Source organism: Fusarium oxysporum, chromosome 2 (assembly GCF_000149955.1).
Source record: "Fusarium oxysporum f. sp. lycopersici 4287 chromosome 2, whole genome shotgun sequence".
NCBI lineage: Eukaryota > Fungi > Ascomycota > Sordariomycetes > Hypocreales > Nectriaceae > Fusarium > Fusarium oxysporum.
In genome coordinates this window covers 1983798-2010313 of record NC_030987.1, presented here as the reverse complement: position 1 = coordinate 2010313, position 26516 = coordinate 1983798, and the positions used below count along the sequence as shown (strand labels likewise).

The following is a 26516-nucleotide window of genomic DNA, read 5'->3' as shown; positions in this document are numbered from 1 at the left end:
CGATAAGGTTGTTCAACTCAGCCAATAACGAACAAATTACCCCTGCGACCTCTTCAGGATGGCCTAGTGAATGCCAAGGAACACTCCGCGCTCCGCACCATAGCTTTGGGGGCCAAGCCAAGCTAGAAATGGCCAAAGCCATGTAACGCTACTCTGTGGCTTTCTTTTCAGTCCAAGGCCACTGAGAAGGGGCACAAGGCCAGAACTCGTTAATCTTCAGTCGCCTCGCCCTGGCTACTCCAACAAACTCTCAGTTCCATTGTCACCAAACTCACTGGTTTGCGCTCTTATCCGGCCTCGGCAGCTTCAACGAATCATTATTCCGTGCCAGTGTTGAACCATAGCGGCCATCATCAAGAAGGATTCGGCTCCCTGTCGCTCTGCTGTTAGTGTTAACTGCACTGCGACCCTTGACTGGACACTGGGATCGTTGTTTGGTGTGAATCGCGACGTTGAATGTGCCGCATTGCGGTCACCTCCACTCTATCGGCTCAATAAATCTCGTTGGATGTTTGCTTCGAACCTAGGATGACCTTTCTGGTGAGGGTCAAAAACGACAGGCTTTCTCACATCTCTCTGCCAGACTCGAGATGTGGTCAATCATCCTTGGATCGTACTTCCTTCTCGTGCAACTCGCACAAGCCCGTGACCCTGCACCTGTTTTGTTGCCCTCTGGTGGTTGGTACGTTACTCGGTCCTATTTTGTTGCAGTCGATGTTAATACACAAGACAGGACTGGAAGCGATGGCAATTGGTCTACCATCTCATTTTCCCTGGGTTCAAATTCACAGGCCATTGAGGTTCTGGTGAGCACGGCTCTCTCCGAATTCTGGGCCATTGGACCGGGAGGATGTCTACCCAGTATGTTTTCCTCACTTGGTCGTTCGTTCTTCAGCTTGGCTTCTCAAACCCAAGGAGTCATTGATACCTTTCTACTCTGGGTCTGCCATTAACATTCTATCAGAGGAGCCTCACTGTATCGCCGCTCGCGGAGGCATCTATAATCCTCAAGAATCTAGCGATTGGAGCCCCCTAGGCACATGGCAGTTAGGTTTAAGTTATCTTGGTTACGATGGGAATGGCAACTACGGGCGCGATGTTATCAACACGCAAAGCCCTCTCAGTGATGATCCGTTTACCATGGACGGCGTGCTAATAGCGACCATAAACACGACCAACTACTTGAACGGTCTCTTCGGTTTGGGGATCACACAGAGTAACTTCAATGGCACTGTGGCGGATTCACCATTGACCCAAGCAGTTGGGACGTATGGACTGATTCCAAGTTACAGCTTCGGATATACAGCTGGAGCATACTACAGTATGCCGCCCTCCATACAACCTCTGTTGTCAAAGTCGCTAACATGACTAGGAAATACACCTGTATCCTTGACTCTTGGAGGCGTCGAAACGCCAAGGTTTAAAAAACATGATAACGTCTTCACACTCAGCCAGGAAGACAACCTGGAGCGCCCTATGGTCCGTGGCATTCAGATCACACCCGCCGAAGGCCAAGATGTTCCTAGTTCTTGGGAATCCCGACAACCTTTGCTCTCCCAATGGAACTCATCTTTCTTCGCCATCATTGATAGCAGCACTCCCTACCTGTGGCTACCAGACGAGGCTTGCGACCAATTTGCCCAAGCTCTCAACTTGACGTATAACAGCACCTTCGAACTCTACACCATCAATGACGATCAATATCGTGATTATACAAATGACGAGTCATTCGACTTTACCTTTGTGCTTTCAAGCTTTGACGATAACGATAACTTTGGCAACCCTTACAATGTACCAGGCATCGTCAATATTACCATACCTTTGAGAGCCTTTGTGGGCTTACTGCAATACCCTTTCATGCCTGATACGATCCAATATGGCGACCCAGCAATCCCCTACTTTATGCTACGAAAGGCGAAGAATAGCGGCTCGTACATACTAGGCCGTTCGTTTTTACAGGAGTCCTACCTTATAACCAAGTATGATGAGGGCGTCTTCTCAGTCCATCAAGCTCTTTTCCCAGACGAGCCATCGACAAACTCGGAACTTACTGCCATCGAACAGTCTGACAACAGTCCCTATCCTCCGCCATATGCAGAGGATGAAGGTGGGCTTTCAGATGGACAGGTAATTGGAATAGGAGTGGGTGTCGGGTTGGGTGTCTTCGTCGCCTGTGCGGCAGCTTTGTTTGTGTGGTTATACTTTCGACGCAAACGTAAGCGAGCAGCCAGAGGAAATAACCCGTCAGCAGAGGATCAGGACCTTAGGCCAAATAGCGGATCGCGATCGCCCAAGTCCCCTTTGATCATATTGTTTTCGAAAATTCTCGGACGACACTACTCGACAGATGATGGCACCAATGGTAGAGAAAAGGTTGCTGAAGCTCCCGATACTCAAATCCACGAGATGTCAGCACCACTTCCAGTAGCAGAACTTGATGGCGATGATGGCATGTCGTGGAATGACGACACGGAGATGGGTACCGACAGCACGCATAACATGACTGCCTATGAGATAGCCCGGAGGAAATTGGATAAACAACTTCAGGGACCAGTCCCAACATATACTCCCCCTGCTGATGGGACGGAGATACCCGCAGAGAAAGCGATATACCAACCAGACCCAACAAATGGTCCGCCTGTGGCCCTACAACTATCGCCATCGGCATCTCTAAAAACAACACAACAAGGGGGCACGAATACAAGCTCCATACCGCTGCCATCTCCACTGACTCCGGGCTTCGATGCGAATGGCCGTCCCATCGAGGCACCTTCTCCAACTACTATACCAGTATCGCCAACTAACGACAGTATTTCATTACCAAACTCACCCCTTTCTCCGACTTCGGACCACCATACCATTAACTCCATGGCAATGGGTGGAACTCAGTCAGGCTGTGAACCTCACTCTCCATCGAAACGATCGAACGAGCTACAACAGCGAGCAGTTCAACGGACACCCATTGATCCATCAAAGGTTATATTTCTTGGGGCACTGCCCAAGAATACGCGCTTCTCCCGCCACGCCGCTCCGCAAATTGTATCAGATGAAGACTATCAAGCCACTGATGAGTCCTCACATCGGCACGGCTCTGTTGATACTCTGGGAAGTAACTTTACTGTCGACGAGGAAAGGCGAAGCGCAGAAGGATCATCAAGGCGTTTGGATCTAGGTACAAACGGCTCATCCGTGAATGCTGTGATAGAAGAATCCCCACAAAATCCTTCGACAGATCAACCTGACATTTCACGAAGTCGGGAGCGCATCAATCCTGGTGAGGATTTGGTTCATGTACCACAACTGGCTGAAAGACGGTATAGCTGGGAGCAATAAGCTGGTTTCTGTGCACCTTATTCTCATAATGATCAGGCTAGTATGAAATTCCTGGCTTTGTTGACGAGAAACACGAAAGGAACGAGGTCTGCGGTCTGGCCTGGTATCGGCCGTGGACAGCGCGATGTCCAACAGATTTGAGTAATGCCACAGATTGCCAGAACAATATCTGGCCCAGACTGGTTAAAACCCCAGTCCATTGAGGCTGGTATAACGTTTTCTTTGTCAAATATGCATGAGCGAGCGTTATGATTTGTCTTGATATGTCAGTCTCATATACCAAAGAGAAGAATAGTTCTTATTCAATTTATAATCAAACATATGATGATATGCTTATCATGTGCTCCTGATATTGTCATGGTTCTATGCTGGCCTGATGTCTCAAGTATGTACTATATTTTCCACTGATATTTTCTTACCAGATCTCCTGCCACCATGTCAACGCTGCCAGAATCTTCTTGCGCTCCTCTATATCCTTTACGTCCTCTGAGAAGGGGTCAAACACTGCCTTCTTAGCCGCATCCGCCATCTTGGTCGAGCCACCGCAGACGCAGAATATTCCATTGTTGAAGATTATCTCTTCGATTCTCTTGGCCTCCTCGCGTAGCCTGTCCTGGACATATATCTTATTTCGCTGATCACGCGAGAATGCTAGAAAGACATTGAGATGTCCCTCACGCACGGCGGCGTCAAGCTCTTGCTGGAAGAAATAATCGGCCTCACGGTTGCGGTTCCCAAAGAAGAGATGCATCGGTCCTGGTGACGAGTGCGTGAGACGCTCGTGAATAAGGGCGCGTATTGGGGCAAGGCCTGTGCCCGTGGCGATGGCAACCAGAGGCCGTCGGGCATTCTGTGGGCCATGAATGGGTGAGAGGACTGGCTTGCGGGTGACAGTAAGAATGGAGTCCAAGGGAATGTTATCGAGATAACGAGAGCAGAGGCCCTCACGAGGTTTGCGGAGGACAGTTTTGTATTTGACTAAAGCGACAAGAAGCTCGATACGAGTCTTATCCTTGTCTGTCGGATGATTTTGATGCACGCCACCATTGGCAATGCTAAAGTCTCGTCCACGGATGGTTGGGAAAATATCGAAGAGACGCTCGGCAGGTAGTTTGACGGATGTGAACTCCTCCAAGACCTCGAGAATAGATCGTCTTGACCTAGTTGCGTAGTCGAAATATTCATCTAGGTATTCAGTCATGGTGAACTCGAGAAGCCGCTCCTTGTGGTCTGGATTGGTGGAGAAGTAAGACATGTTCTTGAGGAATGATCTCCGAGGGATTGCAGTGAAGTCGATGTTATTCAAAAGGAGCTCTCTCAAGGTGCATTTGGGGTCTATATAGAGGTTCGTAGGAAGAGATTCGCATAATGAAAGGTCAAGGGTTTTGTCAGCCACCTCTTCCCAGCCCATGAGTGTGATGAGCTTCTGGACGTCTTGGGGGAAGTTTTTCGGGTAAATGGTGAGGCAATCTCCAGGGACGCAAGATAGCTTGTCTCCATCGCGACGTGGAATGTCGAATGAGATGAGGCGGACATCTTGCCAGTGCTTCTCTGGGGTGAGTCTGTCGTTTCCAACCAAAGTTGCTTTCCAACCATTAGGGATAGGGAGGGGTGAAGAGGGAGGGAGGTTAGAAACTATCGGAGACGCGTGGCCGTTACTTACTGAATTGCCACTGAGGGAACTCTTTAGGGACCATTTAGCGGGAAGAATCACATCATCAGGGATAGGCTCAAGTCCAGTAGGGGGAGGATGGTGTTCAAGTAAATGGTTGTAAAGCCGCTCACCCCAACGCACAAAACTTCCGTCAATACTATCCACAACATTAGCTACTTCAACTAGCGATATAGAACGATAAGAGCTGACCCGTTTGGAAATTGTTCGTCCGCCTCAAAGGGATCAAAGAAAGTTGTAGCACCAAGTTGATCGAGACGCCTGTTGAGCTTGCGAGCTGCCCAATTAAACCTGTACTGTATAAGCCATCGTGAACAACATCAAACGCTCTCAATAACTGACTTGACATAAGTACTATCTCCAAGCCCAAAAGTTGTATACTTGACTGAAGCCAAGCAACCTGGTGGTAATTTCTTCCGGAGAAGCCTTTTCCAGAAGACCAGTGAGTTATGAGGCATATCTCCTTGGCCAGTGGTTGATATGACGAATAATACGAAGTCAGGCTGAAGAAGTGCATTCTAGTTTAGGAAGTCAGTAATAATCATCGATGAAGGAGCTATATGGCCTACTAAATCTACTGCATCGAGTTCTTCAACACGACTTTCAAAATGCAGTCTTTGACATATTCGCCCCAACTCTTCTGCCATGTCCTGGGCATTACCCGTCTCGGACCCGTACAGGACGAGCACGCTCCTATCGTGAGCGGCCATAGTGACTGACCGATAGATAAGGTATGTATGCGATTGCAGGTAAAGACTGAAGTTGTAGTACGGGTAATTAAGCCAGGGTCCGGTCTCGCAGGTTGAGGTTGTTTAGTGGGATGGTTTGCGTCAGAGTTAGCGCCGGTTAGCGGATGGCCGATAGCGGGGCGAGGAATCTATTGCGCTTCGGGATCTTATCAATCTGGGGATTGATTAATGGGGATGAAATTCCAAATGATACACCGTTTGTTCACCATAATGATTACTGGGATTGGATGAACATATTGTTACACATAGCCTTTGTCATTCAGGGCCATGTTCCAGAAAAATATCTATTGTTCTTTGTTCAGGGCCCAAGCAAACTATTCATAGGTGTCAATGGTCAATTGTTAATGCCATTTACTATATATATTTTGATGGAGTCGTTGTGTAGGTCAATCCAAGAAGGACAGGAGTTTGCATAGTGCTCCTTATGACAACAATACCGGCAATCTATATCCGCCTAGTCCAACGTCCTTATTGAAGACTGACCGCAAACCCCAAGCCAAAGGGAACATTTCCTAAAACAGTTGTCATATTCAAACGCATTGACAACGGGCAAGTTCTAGAAAAAGAAGCTGTGGAGTAAGGAGCTGGCTTGGCTTTCGGGGACTTGAGAAACACAATCCTAATCCTGGCTTGCAGGGCAGCATTGGATCCGAGCTGCCGGGCATGGAGGGATCATGAGCATGGCGGGTGTGCACTATGAACATGGATGTAAGAATAGAATAGATAGCTCACCCCTTCTCGTGTAATTATTGGTGGGAGCTGGTAATGATCGATGATGCCCTGGTCATTTGGCTCCCGCCATGTAAAAGGGGCTTGCAAAGGGGGTAAATCGACCCGGTCAGGGGGCTCGCTCAGATGTGTGACTCGATAAGCTGTCAGGCTGTGAAATTATCCAGGGTATGCAATTTCCGCCATGCAGGCAACCAAGTAACTTCGTGAGCCTATGCTGTGATTATCAGGTAGTTCGAGAACCTTTATCCAGGTAGCAAGGGGCCGTTGGGGTTTAAAGGAACAAGAAAATTTCCAGGCTGCGGTATTTGGTATGGGAAAGCTTCAGAATCGGTAGTATTATATGTTGAACCGTCAATGATATGTAAATAGTAGATTTCGTATTTCTGTACACAAAGGCATTTCAAAACTTACTAGAAAGATAATATCGCTAGTTCTCGAGACTTGCCGTCATCCAAGTCTTACTATGTAGTCCAGAGCTTGAAGTATAGAAGACTATAAGCCTTATGACAACCCGATAAGTGCTATAGCTTTGCCAATCTGCTGATTTATTATGAACAAGATTCAATTCACACCAAGCTATGCCAATTCGCTGATGTCGTACTTGCTCATAAACCTATGCCGCTGAGAGGCTAGCAGGCACCCCACTGTTCTTGACCGTGATATCGATTCATGGATATCAACATGAGCGGTCAGCGCAAAGGAAAGAGATATTCTCTGAATACAACTCCCATTCTTGCCATTCTATTATTTTCAGTTTTTTACGCTAGGTGTTCTTTGGAGATCGGGGTCATTCATGCCATTCGAGAAGTTTTCAGCTCGCTTGCGCCTCAGCTCAGACAAAAGCCAACCTGTATTCATATTGACTTTACAGTCAAGATAGGTAGCCAACAGAGCATCACCGCACCACTTTAACTACACCGATACTGTACATAGAGTGACGCACATGATCCTTGGCCCGCAGCACCCACACGTCAGGCCCTAATATGAATATACTGTATTGGCACAATTCATGCATTAAGCAAGTAAAAATACGTGAACAATTCCTTCAAACGGGTGACCCTTCTCTCTCACTGCTACTGCCAAGATCATTCATCTTAAACATTCAAACAGCTACCTTTCTCATCTCCAGGTAAGGGCGTTTGATACAGGCTCTGGAAACAATTCCCCCGGCCGAAAGCGGTCTTCAAGTGTCCAGGATCTGTAACCACTCAAGCGGGAGAGAACCCACAAAACTGAAGCTCTCTCCGAAGCTCTCAGGTACTGAATACCGCCATTCACAGTGGATGATACATGGGCATCCGAACTTCAACGTGGAGTCGTTGCCGCCAACTGATCGTGGTTCTCGTACCTTCCTTCGTGACCTGTACTAAGCTTTCCTCCGCTCTTTGCGCCTGCCGTCGTCCCCCTAGCCCTGGCCACTTTCCACTTTCCACAACTCCTCACCTGCCCACACCCCTGACAACACGCCCCTTCCTCCTTCCCTCTGTGCCCCCCAAGCCCAAAGGCCAGAAAAATATTTCAGATTCCGCTACCAGTCGCCATCACTTCTTCCCTTTCTCTTCTCCATCACAACATCAAACACCTGTGTCTCCGCGCAACGCACCGTCGTCTGTCTAATCTCAACCTCGTTTCTAGGGCACGAAGCTACCCTGATCAAACTCCTCCTTATTGCACCAGAGTTCAACCTGTTCAACTCGCAGCCATCGTTTTCGAACGCTCCTCCACCACAGGTCCAAGTTCGAACGTCATAATCAATCTAACCACCAACCTCATCCACCTACCGCCATCATGTCTGCCGCCAACACTACCACCACCACCAACAACATGGATGCTGCCGTTAATGACGTCGCAAACACTCTGAGCAATACCTCACTCAACAACAAGCCTGCCGATGACAAGACGGCCGCCAACGAGGCCGCCTCGGCCAGCGCTGCTGAGGGCCGTCGCCTCTACATTGGCAACCTGGCCTATGCGACAACTGAGGGGGAGTTGAAGGACTTCTTCAAGAGCTATCTTGTGTAAGTTCCATCTTCTCTTCATCATATTCTCCCTACCCAGCTTCTCTTATCTTGGTGTCGCCTTCTCTGTTTCATGCGATGAGCGACTGGCTGGAGACACGTGTCTTCGCCATCGCGATGGGCGCCTTCCCTAGCCATCATATGACGACAAATGATGGGCAGGCACGCATGAAGCCCCTTCCCAATTATCAAGCCTTGCATTGGAAATGGGTGGCTACTGTCCTTACCTGTTGTGGCTCGGAATAGTAGCTACCTCATTGATTCCATTTCCTCGTTATTAACCGTTACCCCATCACTCCATCATGGATACACCTTCAGAAGTACTAACATTCTTGCCATTAGTGAGTCTGTCTCGATTCCTAAGAACCCCCGCACCGACCGCCCTGTCGGCTACGCCTTTGTCGACCTTTCCACTCCCACTGAGGCTGAGCGTGCCATCGAGGAACTCTCCGGCAAGGAGATCCTTGAGCGCAAGGTTTCCGTTCAGCTCGCTCGCAAGCCCGAGCCCGCTGGCGAGAAGTCAGAGGGTGCTAACGGTGAGGGTTCTGGTGCAGAGGGCTCTCGTCGTCGAGCTTCGGGACGTGGCCGCGGACGTGGCCGTGGTCGTGGAGGCCGCACTGCCCGCGCTGGCCGTGTGAGTCATTCTCCAGTTCTATGATCCACGAGTATTGTACTGACCATGTCATAGGAGGGTGCTGAGAAGAAGGAGGGAGAGACTACCGAGGCTGTTGCCGCTACTGAAGATGCTGCCCCCGCAGCTGCGGCTCCTGCTACCGCTGAGGTTTTACCATTGACCGACATCACAAACAAGATCAACACTGACGCGAGCACCAAGACTAAGACTCAAGCTCGCCCCCAGCGTGAGCGCCGTGAGCGGGGCCCTCCTGCTGATGGAATTCCTTCCAAGACCAAGGTCATGGTTGCCAACCTGCCTTACGACCTAACTGAGGATAAGGTGAGAACAACTGCCCTATCTCGTTTTCGATACAGTTTTCTAACACTGCAACAGCTTATTGAGCTTTTCAAGGCTTATGAGCCTTCTTCCGCCAAGATTGCTCTCCGACCCATCCCCCGATTCATGATCAAGAAGCTTCAGGCTCGTGGCGAGGCTCGCAAGGGCCGTGGCTTTGGCTTTGTTACTCTGGCTTCCGAGGAACTCCAGCAGAAGGCTGTTAACGAGATGAACGGAAAGGAGATTGAGGGCCGTGAGATCGCCGTCAAGGTTGCTATTGACAGCCCTGACAAGACCGATGAGGAACAGCACGAGGGTGATGCTACCAACGGCCAGAAGGATGCTGCCCCTGCTACTGAGGCTACTCCTGCTGCCGCGCCCGCCCCTGCTGCTGGTGCCGAGGCTGCTGGTACCCCTGCTGCTGCCCCAGCTCCCGCTGCCACCAAGACTGAGGCTACCCCCGCCTCTACCACTCCTGCCACTACTGCTTAAATTATGGCTTGGCACGAATTTCACGGGCATGAACTGGGTATGCCACGATGATAACACTTACGATTTGGTACGCGATTTTCACGAATTTTTCTTACGGTAGATTCTCGCTACAACGATGAAAAGAAAGAATGAGGTATTCGACTTTGCCGGGATCTTGGGGACGTAAGCGAGAGCGAATCGAGCTCTCATGAATCTCGGGTGGTGTTTACTTATCAGCCTTTATCACTTTTCTCATCAAACACTTAATATTTCCATGATCGGGACACAAAAAAGCTCACAGGCCCTCTGTTATCTTGTATTTGTATCACTTTTTCTCCGTCACCCTTCTGCGGGTTGTACACTAGTTTACACCGGAGGCGGCAGGGGGGAGAGAAAAGTTTAGCGGTATTATAAAGGGCGTTTTGATGAAGCTGAACGGGCCTACGTGATCCCAGTCGCTCGAATGTATGTTGTATATTTTTGTGATGGTGAAGGTATGTAAATTCGTTGTGATGCTTTGTGCCTGACATCAAGCTAGGGACGAGACGAGTTGATAGTAGAGTGTATCCTTCAGGATTGTGGGGATGCATGAGAAGAGGCGTCATCGCTTTGGATTACATGGCGATAACGGCATATGTCGATTTACCAAATGCATCAACGCTGTTTTGGACCATTTGCGTGCAGAAGATTGTGTGTGCTGCAAATATATCAGCTGAAACTTTCATGGTGAAACGTACAGACTGATGCTAGACAACACAATAGCTCACGTGGCCAAGAGCGGACATTAAGGGTTCTAGAACTAGTGCTGAATGTTGTCTTGATAGAGTGTAGCGAACGTAAGGTATGGATAAAAATGCCCCGCCAACCTTAGCCCCTTAAATGGCCGGGAGCAGTTGGGGCACCTCATGGCAACGAGCGGGAGGAGCTGGCCCCATGCTCCAGTGCATCGAGCAACTAGTCTTGGGCGCTGAGTGGTGTAAATGTAAAGGCAAGGTACCCTATGGCACTAGCGCCCTGAGATGTCTCCCTTCGTTCTGTTTCCATTTTCGGGGTGTTCCCAACTCATCATAAAGATCCATTGCACCGTACTATATCGTGCCCAACAAACACAGTTCAACATATAATCGACGCTTCAATATCTCATACCAGCACTGAGCCTCTTAAGATGGCATCCAAGGGCATGTGGGAGGTCGATCCCGAGACTCGGTCCAAGGTTCGTCCACCATTCATCCCCTTTCCTACTCATCTAATCTCTCCCAATCCTCTCTGTACTTTGCGCTGCAGTCACAAATGCTGACGCTGATACTGTCGATAGCTGGCCACCCTCCAGAAGGAATCAAAGAATAATGTCTGCTGCGATTGCAATGCGCCCTCTCCCCAGTGGGCGTCTCCCAAGTTTGGCATCTTCATCTGCCTCTCGTGCGCTGGTGTGCATCGAGGCCTTGGAGTCCACATTTCTTTCGTCAGGAGTATTTCAATGGACGCCTTCAAGTCGAGCGAAATCGAACGAATGCGACTGGGCGGCAACGAGGGATGGAGGAACTTCTTCGAAGAGCATGAGCAAACTAAGATGATGGGCATCACATGGGAAGACTCGACTATTGCAGAGCGATACAGTGGTGAAGTCGGTGAGGAGTGGAAGGAGAGACTGAGCTGCAAGGTCGAGGGCCGCGAATACGTCCCTGGTGCGAAGAAGCCTGTGTCTGCGCCCACGAAACCCGCGTCACGAACAGGAACTCCCATGAGTGGTAGCTCGCACCGCAATGAGAGTCCTGCAGCGGGGTCAGGAGGCGGAGGCGGAGGCGGGGGCAAGGTCAAGGTGGACGACCAGTATTTCTCAAGACTTGGAGCCGATAACGCTGCACGACCGGATCATCTGCCACCCAGCCAGGGAGGAAAATATGCTGGATTTGGAAGTACTCCTGCGCCCAATTCTTCGGACAACGACCTCAACTTTGGTGATATACAGAAGGACGCTGTCGCGACTCTGACTAGGGGATTCGGCTGGTTCACGTCAACAGTCTCAAAGACCGCCAAGACTGTTAATGATGGCTACATTCAGCCCACTGCTAAGCAGGTATGTCACTTCTTCTTCCAGGCCATTCTGCCTATCTTGGAGTCTTATCTAACACATCACAGTTTGCTGAAGGCGACTTTGCTAAGCAAGCTCAACTGACCGCTTCCGCTTTCGCAAAGCAGGCCCAAGCAGCGGGCAAGAATGCACAGGAGGGTTTCACCAGATTTGTGGAAGGTCCTGAGAACCAGAAAAGTCGAGAAGCCCCCCTAGATGAGAGCAAGAAGAGCTTTTGGGATGAGTTCTCAAACCTGGCTGATCAAAGACAACCCGCCAACAACTCAATCGGCACAAGTGCTATGGGAATGGGCAAGAAGAGCACGGCGGCTCCTCCACCAAAGAAGCAGGATGATGCATGGGACGATTGGTGAGCGGCAGTGTAGTCTTGGCTGTTTCGAAGGATAATTTGTTGGCAATCTAAGGTACCTAGTTGGAGCATTGGAGTATAGGCGTGCCTGTTAAATGAACCAGTCTCTTTACAAAACACTCGACTTCTCTCGGATCGCTTCAGCGTCCAAACAGAATTGCCAGTAAACGCTTGCTGCTTCCAATGCCGAACTACCTGAGTAGTCACCCACAACAACAAATTCTTGAGTCCCAATCCGTCTGTGAGCTGTCGCTGATATGAAAAAGCAATACTGTACCCGCACTCGGGCTCTGTCCTGTATCCCCCTTTCCGTCTAGGTATCTATCAACATATATAAGTGAAACTAAAGGTGCACAGTCAAGATAATACAATAACAGTGTTTTCGAATACAACACAATATCAGGCGTCATGCACTACGCCCAAAAACACACAAGAGCCTTAATATGAAGTCTCAACAGATCACACATTTACTGCCCTGAACCTTAAGATTCAACCAAACAAGTGGCCTCAATCCACAAGCATAAAGAGGATGTTTCCCATGTAACACCCAACTGCTTGGCCTTCTGGATGCCATTTGCCAGCGTCCACTACCACCAACTATGGTATCCGACCCATCAACGCTCCTCTGGGGCGGTCGCTTCACAGGTCGGTACTGCCCTGTCCACTGTTGCGACGCATGCTGACCGCGTCACCATTTAGAGAACATGAACGACCTCATGGTTACGTTCAACGAGTCGCTCCCCTTCGACAAGGCGTTGCACGAGGCCGATGTCAGGGGCTCCATCACCTATGCCAAGGCACTGCTGCAGCTCGACCTGCTCACTGACGAGGAGCTGAGCGAGATCACCACGGGCCTCGAAGCTGTCGAGAAGGAGTGGGCTGACGGCAAATTTGTCATCCATCCTGCTGTTGATGAGGACATCCACACGGCCAACGAGCGTCGTCTAGCTGAGCTCATCGGCCCAACCATCGCTGGCAAGCTTCATACAGGCCGTTCCCGCAACGAGCAGATCGCTACCGACCTGCGCCTTAGGGTGCGAGCCCAGCTTGATGGCCTTTCCGAACAACTGCGAGCCGCCCTCACTGTTTGCGCTGCCCGCGCCAAGGCAGGAGTCGATGTACTGATGCCCGGCTATACTCACTTCCAACGCGCCCAGCCTGTCCGCTTTTCGCACTAATTGTTGTCCCCTCGGTGTTGGTGCCCTGGCGGGGAACCCATTTGGCATCGACCGCACCTTTCTCACCAACGACCTAGACTTCTCCTCTGTCCACCCTAATAGCTTAGCGGCGGTTGGGGATCGTGACTTCGTCGCCGAGATCCTGCAGTGGTCGAGCCTGCTGATGGTGCACCTTAGCCGCCTTAGCGAAGACTTGATTCTCTATTCAACAGCCGAGTTTAGTTTCGTTCGGGTTGCCGATGCTTATGGTACCGGCAGTAGTTTGATGCCCCAGAAGAAGAACCCCGATAGCCTCGAGCTGATTCGAGGAAAGGCTGGCAGGGTTTTGGGCCAGGTTCGTCTCTTTTCAACCCCCGGTTAAAGACATGAAAGGGCCTTTCCCTGAGGTGACTAACTGTCGATAGGCATCGGGCTTTCTTTCCACTCTCAAGAGCCTTCCGACAGCGTATAACAAGGACATCCAGGAGTCAGTGGAGCCTCTTCTCGGCTGCGTCAAGACGGTTTCGCACTGTCTGCGAATCGCCGGCGGCGTCCTAAGCACGCTGCAAATTGATTCTGAGAAGATGAAGGCAGCCCTAACAGCCGACATGCTCGCCACTAACGTCGCCGACTATCTACTAAGTCTTAAAAGGAGTGCCCTTCCGGCAGACACACCACATCGCTGGCGCTGTTGTCCGCAAGGCAGAGGAGAAGGGTATCTCCATCGCCGAACTAGAGCTGCCCGACCTTAAGCAGATCTCACCCCAGTTCGAGGCTGACATTGTCGACGTCTTCGACTTCGAGAGGAGCGTTGAGAGGAGGACTGCCCAGGGGGGCACGAGCCGGAGCTCAGTACTAGGCCAAATCTCCGCTATCGAGGCCTATCTTGCTGGTAATTAAACCAGACGGTCGACCAAAGCTAGACCCGCTCTGGATAATTAAGTTGGTTTGTCTTTCGTGTGTCTGGCTCAAGGTACAAATATATAGTACGTCCCCCGCCACCCAGCGACAAGATATGTTAGAGCCAGAGGATCGTTGGGAGGATCAATGGGGCATGGTCACAAGAGCAGCACCTATTTTCAATCTAATCGTTAATCCAGTGGTCCCTTCAAGTTGGCTCTAATTTAACCATTGACGTGTTCTGCGCATGCTGCCTGTTCTCTCTTTAACGGGGCGGCCCGAGCCTTGTTAGTAGCTTAATACGAGAGACCCGCTCCCAAAGAACAAAACATCAAGTCATGAATACCTTAGGTAAGTAAGATCAGCCATTAATGTTCTACAGTCTATTGTATCTACCTTGGCACCACTGAACGGCGTATCCAAGAGCTAATTTTGCCCGTAGGCATCACCAATAACCACACCCGACAATTCCTCGCTTCCGAATCTGTTTTGCGGCATGCCTGAGCAGTCGTGGCTTTATCCTGAGCAGAGGTGATCAGAAATGTGATCAAGGCCTGGCCAAGGCATATAATTTCCAGGCCACCGAGAATGTCCAAGCTGTTCTTGTCAGTAGCGGCAAAACTAAATGTATCAGCGACAACCTGTTACTTGTTCTTGATAAGCATAGGGCACGCTTCGTATTGTTGGGTGCCCACAAGTTTATAAAAATCTACTAAGACCTTTGAAAGAGGTTATAGAGCAACAGGTTGTAGAAAAGATCACCTCTTGAACGTGTTGACCAACAGACACGTCTCAACTTGTGATCTCCTGACGAAAGATCGGCTTGTCTGCCCCAGCTTCCCCAACAACAAAAAAGATCTCGGTTCCTAGTAGACAAGTGAAACTAATTAGTTCAGCCAGAAACCTAAATATATGACGGAGAGGATGGAGATAATAGCTATGAAAGCAGCCCCTCTTGGCTCCCTACTAGCTAAGGTATTCAGGATATCAGACCCTGATGTCTTCCAATCACCTAACGGAACCCATCTCTGGAAACAACCCTATTGATATCGTCTTGAACAGAAGTAGTGTTAAGGGGGTAGTCGGGGAAGACGAGAAGAAAGATGATGACCCTCTGATAGCGTGTGGCTGAGAAGCATTACCTTAGACCGGGCCTTGCGTGCTGCCGTGCAATTTCTCCTAAGACAGAGTCAAAACTGGCTGCCAGATGGAGTATAAGAGAATGTTGCTTTGGACCTCAGTTAGAGGGAAGTGATGTCTTTGAAATGATACCTTACCAAGAAGTGAGCTAGGTTTTCTTGAGAACCCACTAGGTATTTATAAGCGCAGAGTCGCCTTCTCTTGCCTCGAGATGTATTCGTTATCTAGGTAGGATATCCTCTCCATATCCGTCACTCAGCCCAGGTCGCAATCACATAGCATTACGCCTACTGGGTGTACTACATCTGTGAAGCACCCGATACGTTGGAGCAAGTACGTCATGTCAAGGACCTAGCAGTTAAACCGTTGTGCGTTGCCAGCACGAACCCCTGTATGGACGCTCGGAACCACTAGAATCCTTGCGAATCAGTGCCGCATACGTGCCTGCATCGTCAAAGGAACAAGTGATTTTGCTGCGTGGGGCCGCACTGGTGGTAGACCACTTTACCTTAGTTATTTGGCTGGGCTCGGCATTTGTGTATAAGTTGCCGGTGGTTTAACACCGTCAATGGCCGATTTCCTCAACACCTCCCCTTGTATACTTTTCAATCGAATTTTGGCAGGATTTTATCTTAAGTCCATATGCGTATGATGAGAGAAGAGAAAGATATGATGCCATTAATATATACCGCAAACCTTTCAATAGACATAACATCAACAACACGGGTATGAATCCCGACATCGCTCGTTCATCCGGCGGATCTGTCACGTGGGCCGTCGGCCGAGGTTGGAGCTGGGACCGGCCCTAGCCGGTACCGCGCCGAGCTTTGCCATGACGACTTGGCCGGCCCTCTTGAACGTCTCGCCGCTCTAGACAACTTCAATTTCGCATTGAACAATACCCATACAACATGTCAGCCTTGCGGATCCTCGTGCCCGTCAAACGGGTCATCGACTATGCTGTAAAGAAGCCGGATCGACAATTGAGAAGCAACTGAACGCTGACAATCTTTACAGGTCAAGCCTCGAGTTAACAAGGCCCAAACGGCCGTCGAAACAGCTGGTGTCAAGCACTCAATGAACCCGTTCGATGAGCTGTCTGTCGAAGAGTCAGTGCGTATCCGAGAGAAGAAGCGTTCGCCCGGTGGTGTCGAGGATATCTGCGTTATCTCTGCTGGTCCTCCAAAGGCGCAAGACGTGCTGCGAACAGCCATGGCCATGGGCGCAGACCGAGGAATCCACGTCGAGCTTAAGGATGGGGATGAGCTAGAGCCTCTCACAGTAGCAAAGATCCTCCAGAAGGCAGTGGAACAGCAGAAGAGTAACCTAGTGATTCTGGGCAAGCAGAGCATCGACGACGATGCGGCACAGACTGGCCAAATGCTTGCAGGTCTCCTGGGGTGGCCTCAGGCTACACAGGCGAGCAAGATCGAATTCGGTGCTGGTGATCAAGTCACCGTGACAAAGGAGGTTGACGGCGGTGTCGAGACAGTGAGCGCCAAGTTGCCCATGGTCATCACGACAGACCTGCGACTCAACGAGCCCCGCTATGCCAGCTTGCCTAATATCATGAAGGCCAAGAAGAAGAAGTTGGAGAAGACAAAGCTTGAGGATTTTGGAGTAGATGGCGTGAAGCGTCTTAAGACACTTAAGGTCATTGGTAAGTTATCATTCTCTCATATAAAATGTTCCATGGTGCTTTTACTAACATCCCCCAGAACCCCCGGCTCGCCAGGGAGGTGGTAAGGTTGAGGATGTTGGTGGTTTGGTTAGCAAGCTGAAGGAGCTTGGTGCATTGTAAATAAGAAGCAAACAGTGTACATGATAAAGCCGAAGGCCATTAGAATTGACTAACCCTGAATGGAGTATTCTTACTATTATGAAGTGTAAAATGAAAATTACAAGAGGCAAGTCTGCATACTGTTCTCCAATTTTGCCCGAAGCTCCCATTAACACGCTCGCGACCCAAACTAGAGCTGGAATAAGTTTCTCCTTTTAAATTGTATATATTTTTTTGCAACTTATATAACACCTAATGCTTTTGAGCTTGCATCATTTTGTTGAGCCGCCCATTCAAGGAGAGGAAATCGTGCGCTTCTCGAGAGATCTCATGAGATATGTTATTGAAAAGGGAATGCATAGCAAGTAACTCCAGATATTCAAACTCAAACTAATATAGCTTATCGTTTTGGTGGATTTATGAGATTGATGTGAGAAACACCATTGCATTGCTGATCTTCTCTTTTTACTTGAACTCTTTGTGTTTAGGCAAGTATGGATGAAATACCTTTGAATTAGAGAAAGGAACAGGTAAGGAAGTAACTGAAACAAAAGACAAAAATCGCAAACTCACTCCAAGGAGCGAGGTTTCGATCTCGAATGGTCCATGTTCAGTCCAACGTATTTACCGTTGTTCCAAGGTGTTCCACTTGAAGGCGCCGGGGTGCCATAGAATAGCTGGAACGCAACTTGCACTTATAAGGCTGGTCTGTGTGGATGTCACACAGGGAGCCTGAGATGTGCCAGGGCTCTATTTCCGTAAACAAGCACGCACGTGAGCAGTTTTCTGTCAGCGACATGACTTTCTGTTAGTAAGTTGAGGCTCAAGAGACTCTATAAAGCATTCATCATATTGTGACACCACGACCAGGACTTGCAAGGTTGTCTCATGAATGGATTCCGACTGCCGAACGCCGCGTGCCTGGCAGGGCCGTCGAGGGCTCCACAGACTCTTATCAGAGCGATCGACAGTGCTACGCTAGAAATACTTCTAGCTTGGCTTCCATGCTTTGACCGCCAACAGAGGAGAAAACTCAACAAGGGCGAATCAAATGACGTCTCAACATTTCCGGAGTTTGTCTGGGGACGGTGGATCTTGTATGGATTCATTGACATGATAAAGGGCATGGCTGTGCTGGAGTGCTTGACTCAGTCGTTGAATGAATACTACCTATGGCATGGAGTGCAAGAGTGATGCTGAGTTGTAGCATCTGAGACAAGATATTCAATGGTCGCGATATGCCTTCTTCTGGCGGTATATGTGGTATGAAGAAAAGATAGGCTCAATGATCGGTTCAGGTTGTGTTGTGACGTGTAATTGGTGTTGGTCAAGGACTCACACAGCGACAAGAGTCAAAAACGATATCGGAGGTTGAGAGATGTTGTCAAAGGGTTCAGTTCCTGGCAGCGGGGCTCTAATAGTGCCAATAGGCGGAGCGCTCAGGCCGCCACCACTGTTTTCTCGGCGGAAGAGCGGGTTTTTGGTTCCGCCAGGAGGAAATTTGCAGCCAGGAACCCACTCAGCTCGAAAAAGCTTGCCAATGACCAAGGCCGTGTTGTCAGGTTTCCCTATCGGGGCGGCACCTGCGGAGCGGGATCGCACCAACCTATCCTATCGTCCATCCTGTCCATGGTTGGATCCTAACTAGAGGTATCCTATCTTTTCTTCCCAGCTCCCACCCTCTTGACTCTTTCCTTCTTTTTCTTCTCCTCCAACAGAAAGAAATCCTCGCGACAAATTCACACAATCTTGACCTTCAAGCTCTGACTCAACGTTCCTGCAACACGATTGCAACTTCTCCTATAACTCTGAACTGAGCTCGTCTCTTTAATCCGCCCACATGCACGGGCGCCCATCCGTCTTCACCTCGCAGGTACATTCACTTTTTTTTTTCTTATTACGTCGCGTGTGGCATATACTCGATGTATCAACCCCGCCGTCACTGAACACATTTTTATCGGTGGCTCTGCAACGTTCGTTGTAGGAGCTATAGATCGATGTGTATCCACCTGATGGCTCCTCTCCTCATCACCAAGACTTCCATTATATATCAATTGGCACAATGCTAACTCATCTTATAGGATTATCTCTCTGGTTCGTACTCTTCATTGGTTTTTGACTCACCGCTCGAAACCATGCCTTATCTATCCGCCAGACATGAAAACTAACCTATCTATCCTAACAGACCATCTCTGGAAGTCTCAGTCTTGCTAAAGAACTTTCTTCACCAACCGACTATTCTCCTTCTAAACACAACCCAAACACCGACATATACCAAAATGTTCTCCCGACTGGCTTCCTTTGCCAAACCCGCGGCCAAGTCCGCGTCGGCTTCTGGCCGAACCATGCTTCAGGTCCGATACCTGTCTGAGAAAGCTGTTGCTGGCAGCAAGGGCAGGACTATGCCCTTCTCTGCTGCTCGAGCTACTGCTCCTGCTGCTTCTCTCCCCGCCACTCTCACCATTCGAGTATGTGCTCCTGCAATGGCGTCTCACTTGTCGAGCCAATCTAATATGCCTATAGGATGGTCCTGTTTTCCAGGGCAAGGCTTTCGGCGCCAACGCCAACATCTCTGGTGAGGCTGTCTTCACCACCTCTCTTGTTGGCTACCCCGAGTCCATGACGGACCCCTCCTACCGAGGCCAGATCCTCGTCTTCACCCAGCCCCTGATTGGCAACTACGGCGTTCCCTCCGCTGTCCGAGACGAGTATAATCTTCTCAAGTACTTCGAGTCCCCCCACGTTCAGTGTGCTGGTATCGTTGTCTCCGATGTCGCTGTCAACTACAGCCATTGGACTGCCGTCGAGAGTCTCGGCGAGTGGTGCGCCCGTGAGGGAGTTCCCGCCATTTCTGGCGTTGATACCCGCGCCATTGTCACCCACCTCCGAGAGCAGGGCTCTTCCCTGGCTAGGATCTCCATTGGAGAAGAGTACGATGCCGACGAGGATGAGGGTTTCGTTGACCCCGGCCAGATCAACCTGGTCAAGCGTGTCACCACCAAGGCTCCCTTCGTTGTTGAGTCCCCCGGTGCCTCTCTCCACGTTGCTCTGATCGACTGCGGTGTCAAGGAGAACATCCTTCGTAGCCTGGTCAGCCGAGGTGCTTCCGTCACAGTCTTCCCCTATGACTACCCCATCCACAAGGTCTCGCAGCACTTCGATGGTGTCTTCATCTCCAACGGTCCCGGTGACCCTACTCATTGCCAGGCTACTGTCCACAATCTTGCCCGTCTGATGGAAACCTCCAACATTCCTATTATGGGTATTTGTCTCGGCCACCAGCTTCTGGCTCTTGCTGTCGGTGCTCGCACCATCAAGCTCAAGTACGGTAACCGAGCTCACAACATTCCCGCTCTCGACTTGACCACTGGCTTGTGCCACATCACCAGCCAGAACCACGGATACGCCATCGATGCCAGCACCCTTCCCAGCGACTTCAAGGAGTACTTCGTCAACCTCAACGACGGATCCAACGAGGGTATGCTCCACAAGACCCGCCCCATCTTCTCGACCCAGTTCCACCCCGAGGCGAAGGGTGGCCCTATGGACAGCTCTTACCTCTTCGACAAGTACCTCCAGAACGTCCAGCTTGCCAAGAGTAACCAGGTGGTTTTCAAGGATAACCGACCTACCCCTCTGATGCTCGATATCATGAGCCGAGAGCGCGTCGGTGTTGAGCCTACCCCTCTTGCCGCCACTGCTTGAACGACTAGTGTGAGATGATTTTGGCGTCTGGGATAGGTCGTTGGTAACGTCTGTTAGTTTCTCGGGAGCAAGGATAATGGCTGCTATTTTAATGTTATATTCAGAAACATCGGTCTTATAAGAAAGATTGTGATACCACCACTACACCTCAAGCCGCCATGTCATGCCTCCTGTGCTGAAATGTACTGACATCAATGACCCAAGCAAGTGCTGCATCCAGCTTGTAGCGTCTCATTTAGTGATGTTAATACTCATACACAAAATATGACTAGGATAAAAGCAGTCTTCAGAATTAAAACGATGATTAAAATTAAAGTTACTCAATTCACTGATGTCTCAACACCTATTGTTTATTTCCTTGCCTTTTACTGTCTCAACGCCGCCCTCCATGTGATATAGCTCCTGATACTGTGCACACAATGCAAAGTTATTAATTTGAATTTACTGTCTTTTCTTCGCACCGCATAGCACATAATGCGCACCTAGCCCTCAGTCCCTCATTCGAACATCGCCGTCGTCAGACAAGGAGCCACGACGAGGACGGTGGTCGTCTCTTGGTGGAGGAAGATACCGATCACTACGCGGTCGACCGCCACCGCCGCCGCCGCGTCCACGACGTCTCCCACCACGGCGCTCACGGCCCATGGCTCGCTCGCGGTGTGGAGGCCGGATGCCTTCAAAGACCTCCTTGCCCCGGTCAACGAATGAAGTACCGTTCTCAAAGGAGTAGCGGTTAATCTCGCGGCCGACATCGCGGTTGCGATCGTTTGTGTAATAAGAGCGCATATTGTCGATGCGGCGGCGCGCAAGGTCTTCTGATACAGGTTGGTAGTCGATAACTGGGCGAGTGTTGGTTCGCTTGAATGCACCGCCTGGGTTGATAGGTGGAGGTCTTGGTCCAGGTCCAGTGCCGGGGCGAACAGGGCGTGGTCCAGTAGGAATGGCAGGGTCGCGGAGTGCTCTGGGTCCAAGAGGGATAGAATTAGTCGCCATCGTCGAGCTCGGAGGTGGTCTTGCGCTCAGTTGAGGCATCATGCGAGATGTTGATGCTGATGCTTCCTCGAGATGTGCTTCAACATCGCCGTTAGGGCCATCCTCATAAACGATTTCCCATCGAGCACCAGAGCGGCCGCGTGGACCACCGCTGGCTTGTTCTGTATCAATCCAGTCCCGGACTTTCTCAGGAGGGACAAAGTCGACCCAGAGCGCTTTGCGATTGCTCTCGTTAGGCCAGACACTGTCGTGAAGTGCAGTGCGAACGCGGGAAGCAGCAGCGGTGTTTTTGAAGATAACAAAACCATGAGTACGGATCTGGTCCAGAAAGAATTCGGTCACGATCCCATCGTCATCGTCCGCTGCGTCCTGAGAACGTCTCGCAAGCGTGACAAGATGGGCCTTGACATCTTGAGGCCGGAGAGGGCGCATGAAGTTCTTGATGTAAAGTGCAGAAGTGGCCGGGTGCACCGCCGGTGCAACGTCTCGCTCGTAGTTCATATCCTGCGTTTTATCTCCGTCTTCACCAGAATCTTCTTGTCTGGGTGCCTCGGTCTCTGGGGCAGCTTCCTGTGAAGGTTCTTGTTGAGGCTTCTCTGTTTGGGGCTCACTATCCAGGTTCATAGGAGCAGGTTTGTTCTGAGTTTCAGGTAGCAGATCTTCCTGTCGCGCACCTAGACTATCGCCGTTTGCTGAACTCTCATCCGTGCGTGCGCGTTTGCGTGCAATCGATTCTTCGGTTGGTGGGGGTGTGAGAGAGCGGCGTTTGCGCTTTTGCTGTTCGGCAGCAGGGGTTGGTTCGAGTGAGTGAGAGGGTGTAGATTCGACAGTGGTCGTCACTGTTCCCGCTCTTGATTTCTCCTCCACCGTTGGTTCCCTTGATTGAACATCCATTTCATTCCCAGGAATTGGCACGTCCGCGACCAGATCGCCATCGCGCGCCGCTTCCTCTGATGCTCCATTCTTGACAACTTCCTCCTTGTCGGTTTCAGGGACCCCTTTATTAGTCTCCCCATCGACATTGGGCGCAGTGTTATCATCCAACTGTTTCTCTTCTAGCTCCGATATTTCTGCTGTTGGCTTTTCTTCTTCCGGTCCGTGCTGCTCGGTCGCTTCCTGGGGCTCGTTGTCTGCAAGGACTGGTTGCTGAGCCGGTGGCTCATCATTTCCCGACTTGGTGTCTGTAGGCGCATCGTCAAGCTGTTCTTGGGCCTCAGTATTCTCAGTTTCTTGATCAGATTCATCTAGTCGCGCGACAAGCTCTGTTTTGAGACCGTGCTGTGGTAGACCGCGACTTTTGAGCTCGGCCTTGAGGTCGACGACTTTGAGCTTGGCCCAGTCAGTCATGATGAAAGCAATTGACGGCGCGTGAACGTCTGACGTGTTTGAAAACGATTCTCATATGCTCTCCTTTTGCGTCAAAATGATTGATTATCCCGGAGAAGATCTGAATCTGAAAGACGAGAGTAGGTAACGAATTGGAACCTTTGAAAGCTTGAAACAGCTTTGATCATCTTCAGTCTCGTCGCAAATCTAAGTGTTAAAGGGTTGTTCATCCAATCAGGTGTCACAGTGAAGATTTCTTATGTCAGCAACTCGGCTCCACTCTGTGGCGGAGTCAAGCCACACAACTAAGACAGCCACAAGATCTAGGCTCCTAGACATCAGTTGCATTTCTTATTTTTGTTCAACGTGAAGGCTGCAAAGTGTAATACGAAAGCCATGACGGTGTGCATTAAGAATTGAAGGTTTTGCGTGACTTCATCCTTACACTGATTGAGGTAACAAGCTCGGTCAATCAAAGGCTACAGTTATCCTAATGGTCACATGCAGTCTCATGATATGCAGCCGCAAGTGGGCCATGGGTTGCACAATAGAATAGGTACCGTACCCCCTCAAACTGCGATGCATTGTGGTCAATGGCAGTTGAAGGTCAACTGTCGGTCATGATAATGCAAGTAAGCCGATGAGCTCTAACTTAGGGGCCATAGCCAAGACCCGATTGAGTCTATTCAGTTCATCATGACTTCAACTGCTCTCACACCTTCTTGGTCTCGATATCATGAGCTGATATCCAATTCCCTTCACCGAAATCATGTTACCCATGTCACCTTGATCGTGCTTCTCTTTTCCGATCCCTACATCCCTAGCCCATCTCAAATGCAAACGCAACTGTAATTGAGAGGGACTGACGACCGCTTCGTTGCTCGTTTCATTCATAGTATGAGGTGATGTCCCTTGCCTAGCCCACTCTGACCCCTGTTTCCCCCCCCTGGTTCGTGGACATAACCATCATCACACGACCTCCAGCTTATCCCGCATCGCGACCTGGAGCTCCCCGAGCTTGTGTGGGTCCTGCTCTAACACGTCATTGCCCTTTGGCGTTTGCTCTTTGTGTTTTGGTGGCTTTTTAGTGTTACATTTTGACCTCCACCTCCGCAGTTCAACGCCGACACAGCCATGAACCCAATAAGCCCGAGATGGGCATCTGGTTATCATCAGTGATCAATTCAGTTTGACTGACTTTCTCAAACATTTTTGAAAGGCGACCAAAACAATTGAATTAAATAGAGAGCTCCTAGTCTTTTTGGTGTTTTCTTAGGGTTCCTCCCGCTCATCAGTCAAATACATTAAATACATAAATATTGGTCTCAATCAGGGCCATGCCTGAGCCCCTCGTAAACTCTTAATTCGTACAAGCCAGCAATCAATGCCGGGGATCTTAGACGTCGAGACCATCGACGACAACACCCTTGTTCCAGGTCCACTGAAGTCTCCTGGCCACCTCCAACGCAGTAAAGTCATCAATCATAGCGCTGACAAGATACAGGGCTGCATCAATGCCAGAGCTGACACCTCCGGATGTGACCACCCGGAGACCACCAAGTCGCATAGCTGCGCGGCGTACGATGGACTCACGGCGGGTGTTGGAATCCTTGAAACGACATGCTTCCCTTTCTGTGTGTCATCATAAGTCAGTTTAACTGTCTCAAACTCAATGCATGACAAAGTGGGGTATAAAGGGACCACTCTGCATGTGTTACGTACCGGGCTGCCGAAGGGCGACGTCCCTGACCAGCATCGGACTTGCGGCGGATGTATGGGCTCTCGTCCTCGCCGAGATCGAATCGAAGGTTGTTGACGACGTAGCGAGCGTCCTCAACCACGTCGGTACGTTCTTGAAGGTTCACGGTAGCAGCATCGCTGCAAATGTTCTCAAAGGTGGTGAGAAAGTCGGGGTGGGTAGTGGCAGAGAGGCCAGAGAGGATACCCTGCTTGCCAAGGAAGAGGGCACCTGTGCAGATAGAGAGGATGGTACGCTCGCGGGCAGGGTCACGCTTCTGAAGCTCCGAGAAGTCGGTGATGAGAGAGAGGGGTTGGAGCTCTTTGGCGACGACCTCCTTGGAGTTACCACCAACGACGACGAGGATGTCAAAGTCCTCAAGACGTTCGTGAGCCTCCTTGTAGGAGATCTGGGAGCCAACGACGACGCCCTGGTCGGAGATGACCTTGGGCTCAGGACCGACGATGGTGACCTCGAAGGCCTTGTTGTCTACATGAAGGGGATATGTGATCAGCGGGAGGGGTAAAGCAAATGGATGCACCGTACACCAAAACGAGGGGTATGGACTATTATACTGTGAGATAGAGGATACTTACTGTCAGGGTCCTTGAAATCGTGTGAAGCAGTAGTAAAGACCTCGAGCGCGCCGGCAAAGTCCAGAAGATCGAACTTTTCGTGAATGGCGAAGAGAACGTCAACGGGCTCCTGATCAGCGATGGCCGAGGTCTTCTGCGCACTCATCTTTGCGGTATTGTTGGGGGTTTAGAAGAGGGTAATAGTTGAGGAAGAATTGTGACGTGTGTTGAAGTCAAGTTGTAGAAGTAGACGAGCACTAAAAGGAGATGCTAGCTACCACAAAAAAGAGGTTACTGTTGTTGTTGTTGTTGTTGTTGTTGTTGTTGTTGTTGTTGTTGGATTGGTTTATAAAGTGATCTGGATAATGATGAGAGAGGAAGGAAAGGAGAATAAGATGAGGAAGAGCAGGAGGGCCGTCTTAAGTACACCAAGGAATGTTGTGTGGTTGCTTTGCCCTGAGTCTTTCCCCTCATCGATTGACGACTCAGGAACTGCAACCACCTCACCTCACCTCACTTCACTCAATCAAGTCCCGTCCCTTCCCTTCCTGGCCCAAAGTTGAGTGGCTCGATTTCTAGGTCAGAAGGACTCTGAGTCTGGTGTGATCATTACCCACAAAGTCATGGTACGGTCTCGTCTGCAGCTAGTATCAGGAAACTGCGGGGTTACTAGCGCGGCGGGGCATTCCCTGAGGTTCAGGGTACCGCCGTTCGGCTGTCTCCATCGAGGTTGGACAGGTAGAGGGGACCATGTCGGGACATCAAGCTGTGACCGATCAGCTTTCTGCCGGCCCCGCTCCCTGCCGCAACCCCCCAAACTCATTTTCGCTTAGA

General features: G+C 50.2%; 9 protein-coding genes across 19 annotated transcripts; 6 read left to right on the top strand and 3 right to left on the bottom strand.

The window, feature by feature from the left end:
• Positions 1–188: 188 nt before the first annotated feature.
• Positions 189–5213, top strand: FOXG_06257 (uncharacterized protein). Of its 2 annotated transcripts, XM_018384848.1 has the most exons (4): positions 189–682; positions 734–861; positions 965–1321; positions 1373–5213. In XM_018384848.1, exons 1-4 carry the CDS (start codon positions 591–593, stop codon positions 3331–3333), a joined length of 2538 nt encoding a protein of 845 aa, XP_018242007.1. In that variant the 5' UTR covers positions 189–590; the 3' UTR covers positions 3334–5213. The 2 variants fall into 2 exon arrangements, with proteins under 2 accessions (XP_018242007.1, XP_018242008.1); XM_018384849.1 differs by having other exon boundaries at positions 734–1321.
• Positions 1668–5841, bottom strand: FOXG_06256 (NADPH reductase TAH18). 2 transcript variants are annotated; one of them, XM_018384847.1, is made up of 5 exons: positions 5575–5806; positions 5348–5523; positions 5198–5296; positions 4997–5144; positions 3598–4879 (listed from the first exon to the last, which is right to left on the bottom strand). In XM_018384847.1, the coding sequence occupies exons 1-5, from the start codon at positions 5713–5715 to the stop codon at positions 3749–3751; spliced, it is 1695 nt and encodes a 564-aa protein (XP_018242006.1). In that variant the 5' UTR covers positions 5716–5806; the 3' UTR covers positions 3598–3748. The 2 variants fall into 2 exon arrangements, with proteins under 2 accessions (XP_018242005.1, XP_018242006.1); XM_018384846.1 differs by having other exon boundaries at positions 1668–5144; positions 5575–5841.
• A 1874-nt stretch (positions 5842–7715) lies between these two features.
• On the top strand, positions 7716–10734 carry FOXG_06255 (uncharacterized protein). Of its 2 annotated transcripts, XM_018384845.1 has the most exons (5): positions 7716–8504; positions 8847–9138; positions 9193–9285; positions 9340–9459; positions 9514–10734. In XM_018384845.1, the coding sequence occupies exons 1-5, from the start codon at positions 8275–8277 to the stop codon at positions 9946–9948; spliced, it is 1170 nt and encodes a 389-aa protein (XP_018242004.1). In that variant the 5' UTR covers positions 7716–8274; the 3' UTR covers positions 9949–10734. The 2 variants fall into 2 exon arrangements, with proteins under 2 accessions (XP_018242004.1, XP_018242003.1); XM_018384844.1 differs by having other exon boundaries at positions 9193–9459.
• A 22-nt stretch (positions 10735–10756) lies between these two features.
• Positions 10757–12599, top strand: FOXG_06254 (uncharacterized protein). The gene is made up of 3 exons (XM_018384843.1): positions 10757–11140; positions 11243–12004; positions 12067–12599. The coding sequence occupies exons 1-3, from the start codon at positions 11093–11095 to the stop codon at positions 12370–12372; spliced, it is 1116 nt and encodes a 371-aa protein (XP_018242002.1). The 5' UTR covers positions 10757–11092; the 3' UTR covers positions 12373–12599.
• Positions 12600–13072: 473 nt separating this feature from the next.
• On the top strand, positions 13073–14425 carry FOXG_06253 (argininosuccinate lyase; the record flags this gene model as incomplete). Its single annotated transcript, XM_018384842.1, has 4 exons — positions 13073–13486; positions 13695–13880; positions 13951–14148; positions 14228–14425. 4 exons carry the CDS (start codon positions 13073–13075, stop codon positions 14423–14425), a joined length of 996 nt encoding a protein of 331 aa, XP_018242001.1.
• Positions 14426–16165: 1740 nt separating this feature from the next.
• FOXG_06252 (electron transfer flavoprotein beta subunit) lies at positions 16166–17636 on the top strand. Of its 2 annotated transcripts, XM_018384840.1 has the most exons (4): positions 16166–16527; positions 16583–17225; positions 17284–17472; positions 17540–17636. In XM_018384840.1, exons 1-3 carry the CDS (start codon positions 16477–16479, stop codon positions 17364–17366), a joined length of 777 nt encoding a protein of 258 aa, XP_018241999.1. In that variant the 5' UTR covers positions 16166–16476; the 3' UTR covers positions 17367–17472; positions 17540–17636. The 2 variants fall into 2 exon arrangements, with proteins under 2 accessions (XP_018241999.1, XP_018242000.1); XM_018384841.1 differs by lacking the exon at positions 17540–17636 and having other exon boundaries at positions 17284–17536.
• Positions 17637–18920: 1284 nt separating this feature from the next.
• Positions 18921–23603, top strand: FOXG_06251 (carbamoyl-phosphate synthase arginine-specific small chain, mitochondrial). 6 transcript variants are annotated; one of them, XM_018384836.1, is made up of 4 exons: positions 18921–19218; positions 19427–19439; positions 19531–19813; positions 19869–23603. In XM_018384836.1, the coding sequence occupies exons 3-4, from the start codon at positions 19625–19627 to the stop codon at positions 21048–21050; spliced, it is 1371 nt and encodes a 456-aa protein (XP_018241995.1). In that variant the 5' UTR covers positions 18921–19218; positions 19427–19439; positions 19531–19624; the 3' UTR covers positions 21051–23603. The 6 variants fall into 6 exon arrangements, with proteins under 6 accessions (XP_018241995.1, XP_018241997.1, XP_018241994.1 ...); XM_018384838.1 differs by having other exon boundaries at positions 18985–19214; positions 19869–21394; XM_018384835.1 differs by having other exon boundaries at positions 18985–19218; positions 19427–19813.
• FOXG_06250 (uncharacterized protein) lies at positions 21318–23766 on the bottom strand. The gene has a single exon (XM_018384833.1). The coding sequence runs from the start codon at positions 23388–23390 to the stop codon at positions 21540–21542; it is 1851 nt and encodes a 616-aa protein (XP_018241992.1). The 5' UTR covers positions 23391–23766; the 3' UTR covers positions 21318–21539.
• Positions 23767–23928: 162 nt separating this feature from the next.
• On the bottom strand, positions 23929–26290 carry FOXG_06249 (uncharacterized protein). Of its 2 annotated transcripts, XM_018384832.1 has the most exons (3): positions 25704–26290; positions 25092–25596; positions 23929–25001 (listed from the first exon to the last, which is right to left on the bottom strand). In XM_018384832.1, the coding sequence occupies exons 1-3, from the start codon at positions 25846–25848 to the stop codon at positions 24959–24961; spliced, it is 693 nt and encodes a 230-aa protein (XP_018241991.1). In that variant the 5' UTR covers positions 25849–26290; the 3' UTR covers positions 23929–24958. The 2 variants fall into 2 exon arrangements, with proteins under 2 accessions (XP_018241991.1, XP_018241990.1); XM_018384831.1 differs by having other exon boundaries at positions 24245–25596; positions 25704–26143.
• Between the last annotated feature and the right edge of the window lie 226 nt (positions 26291–26516).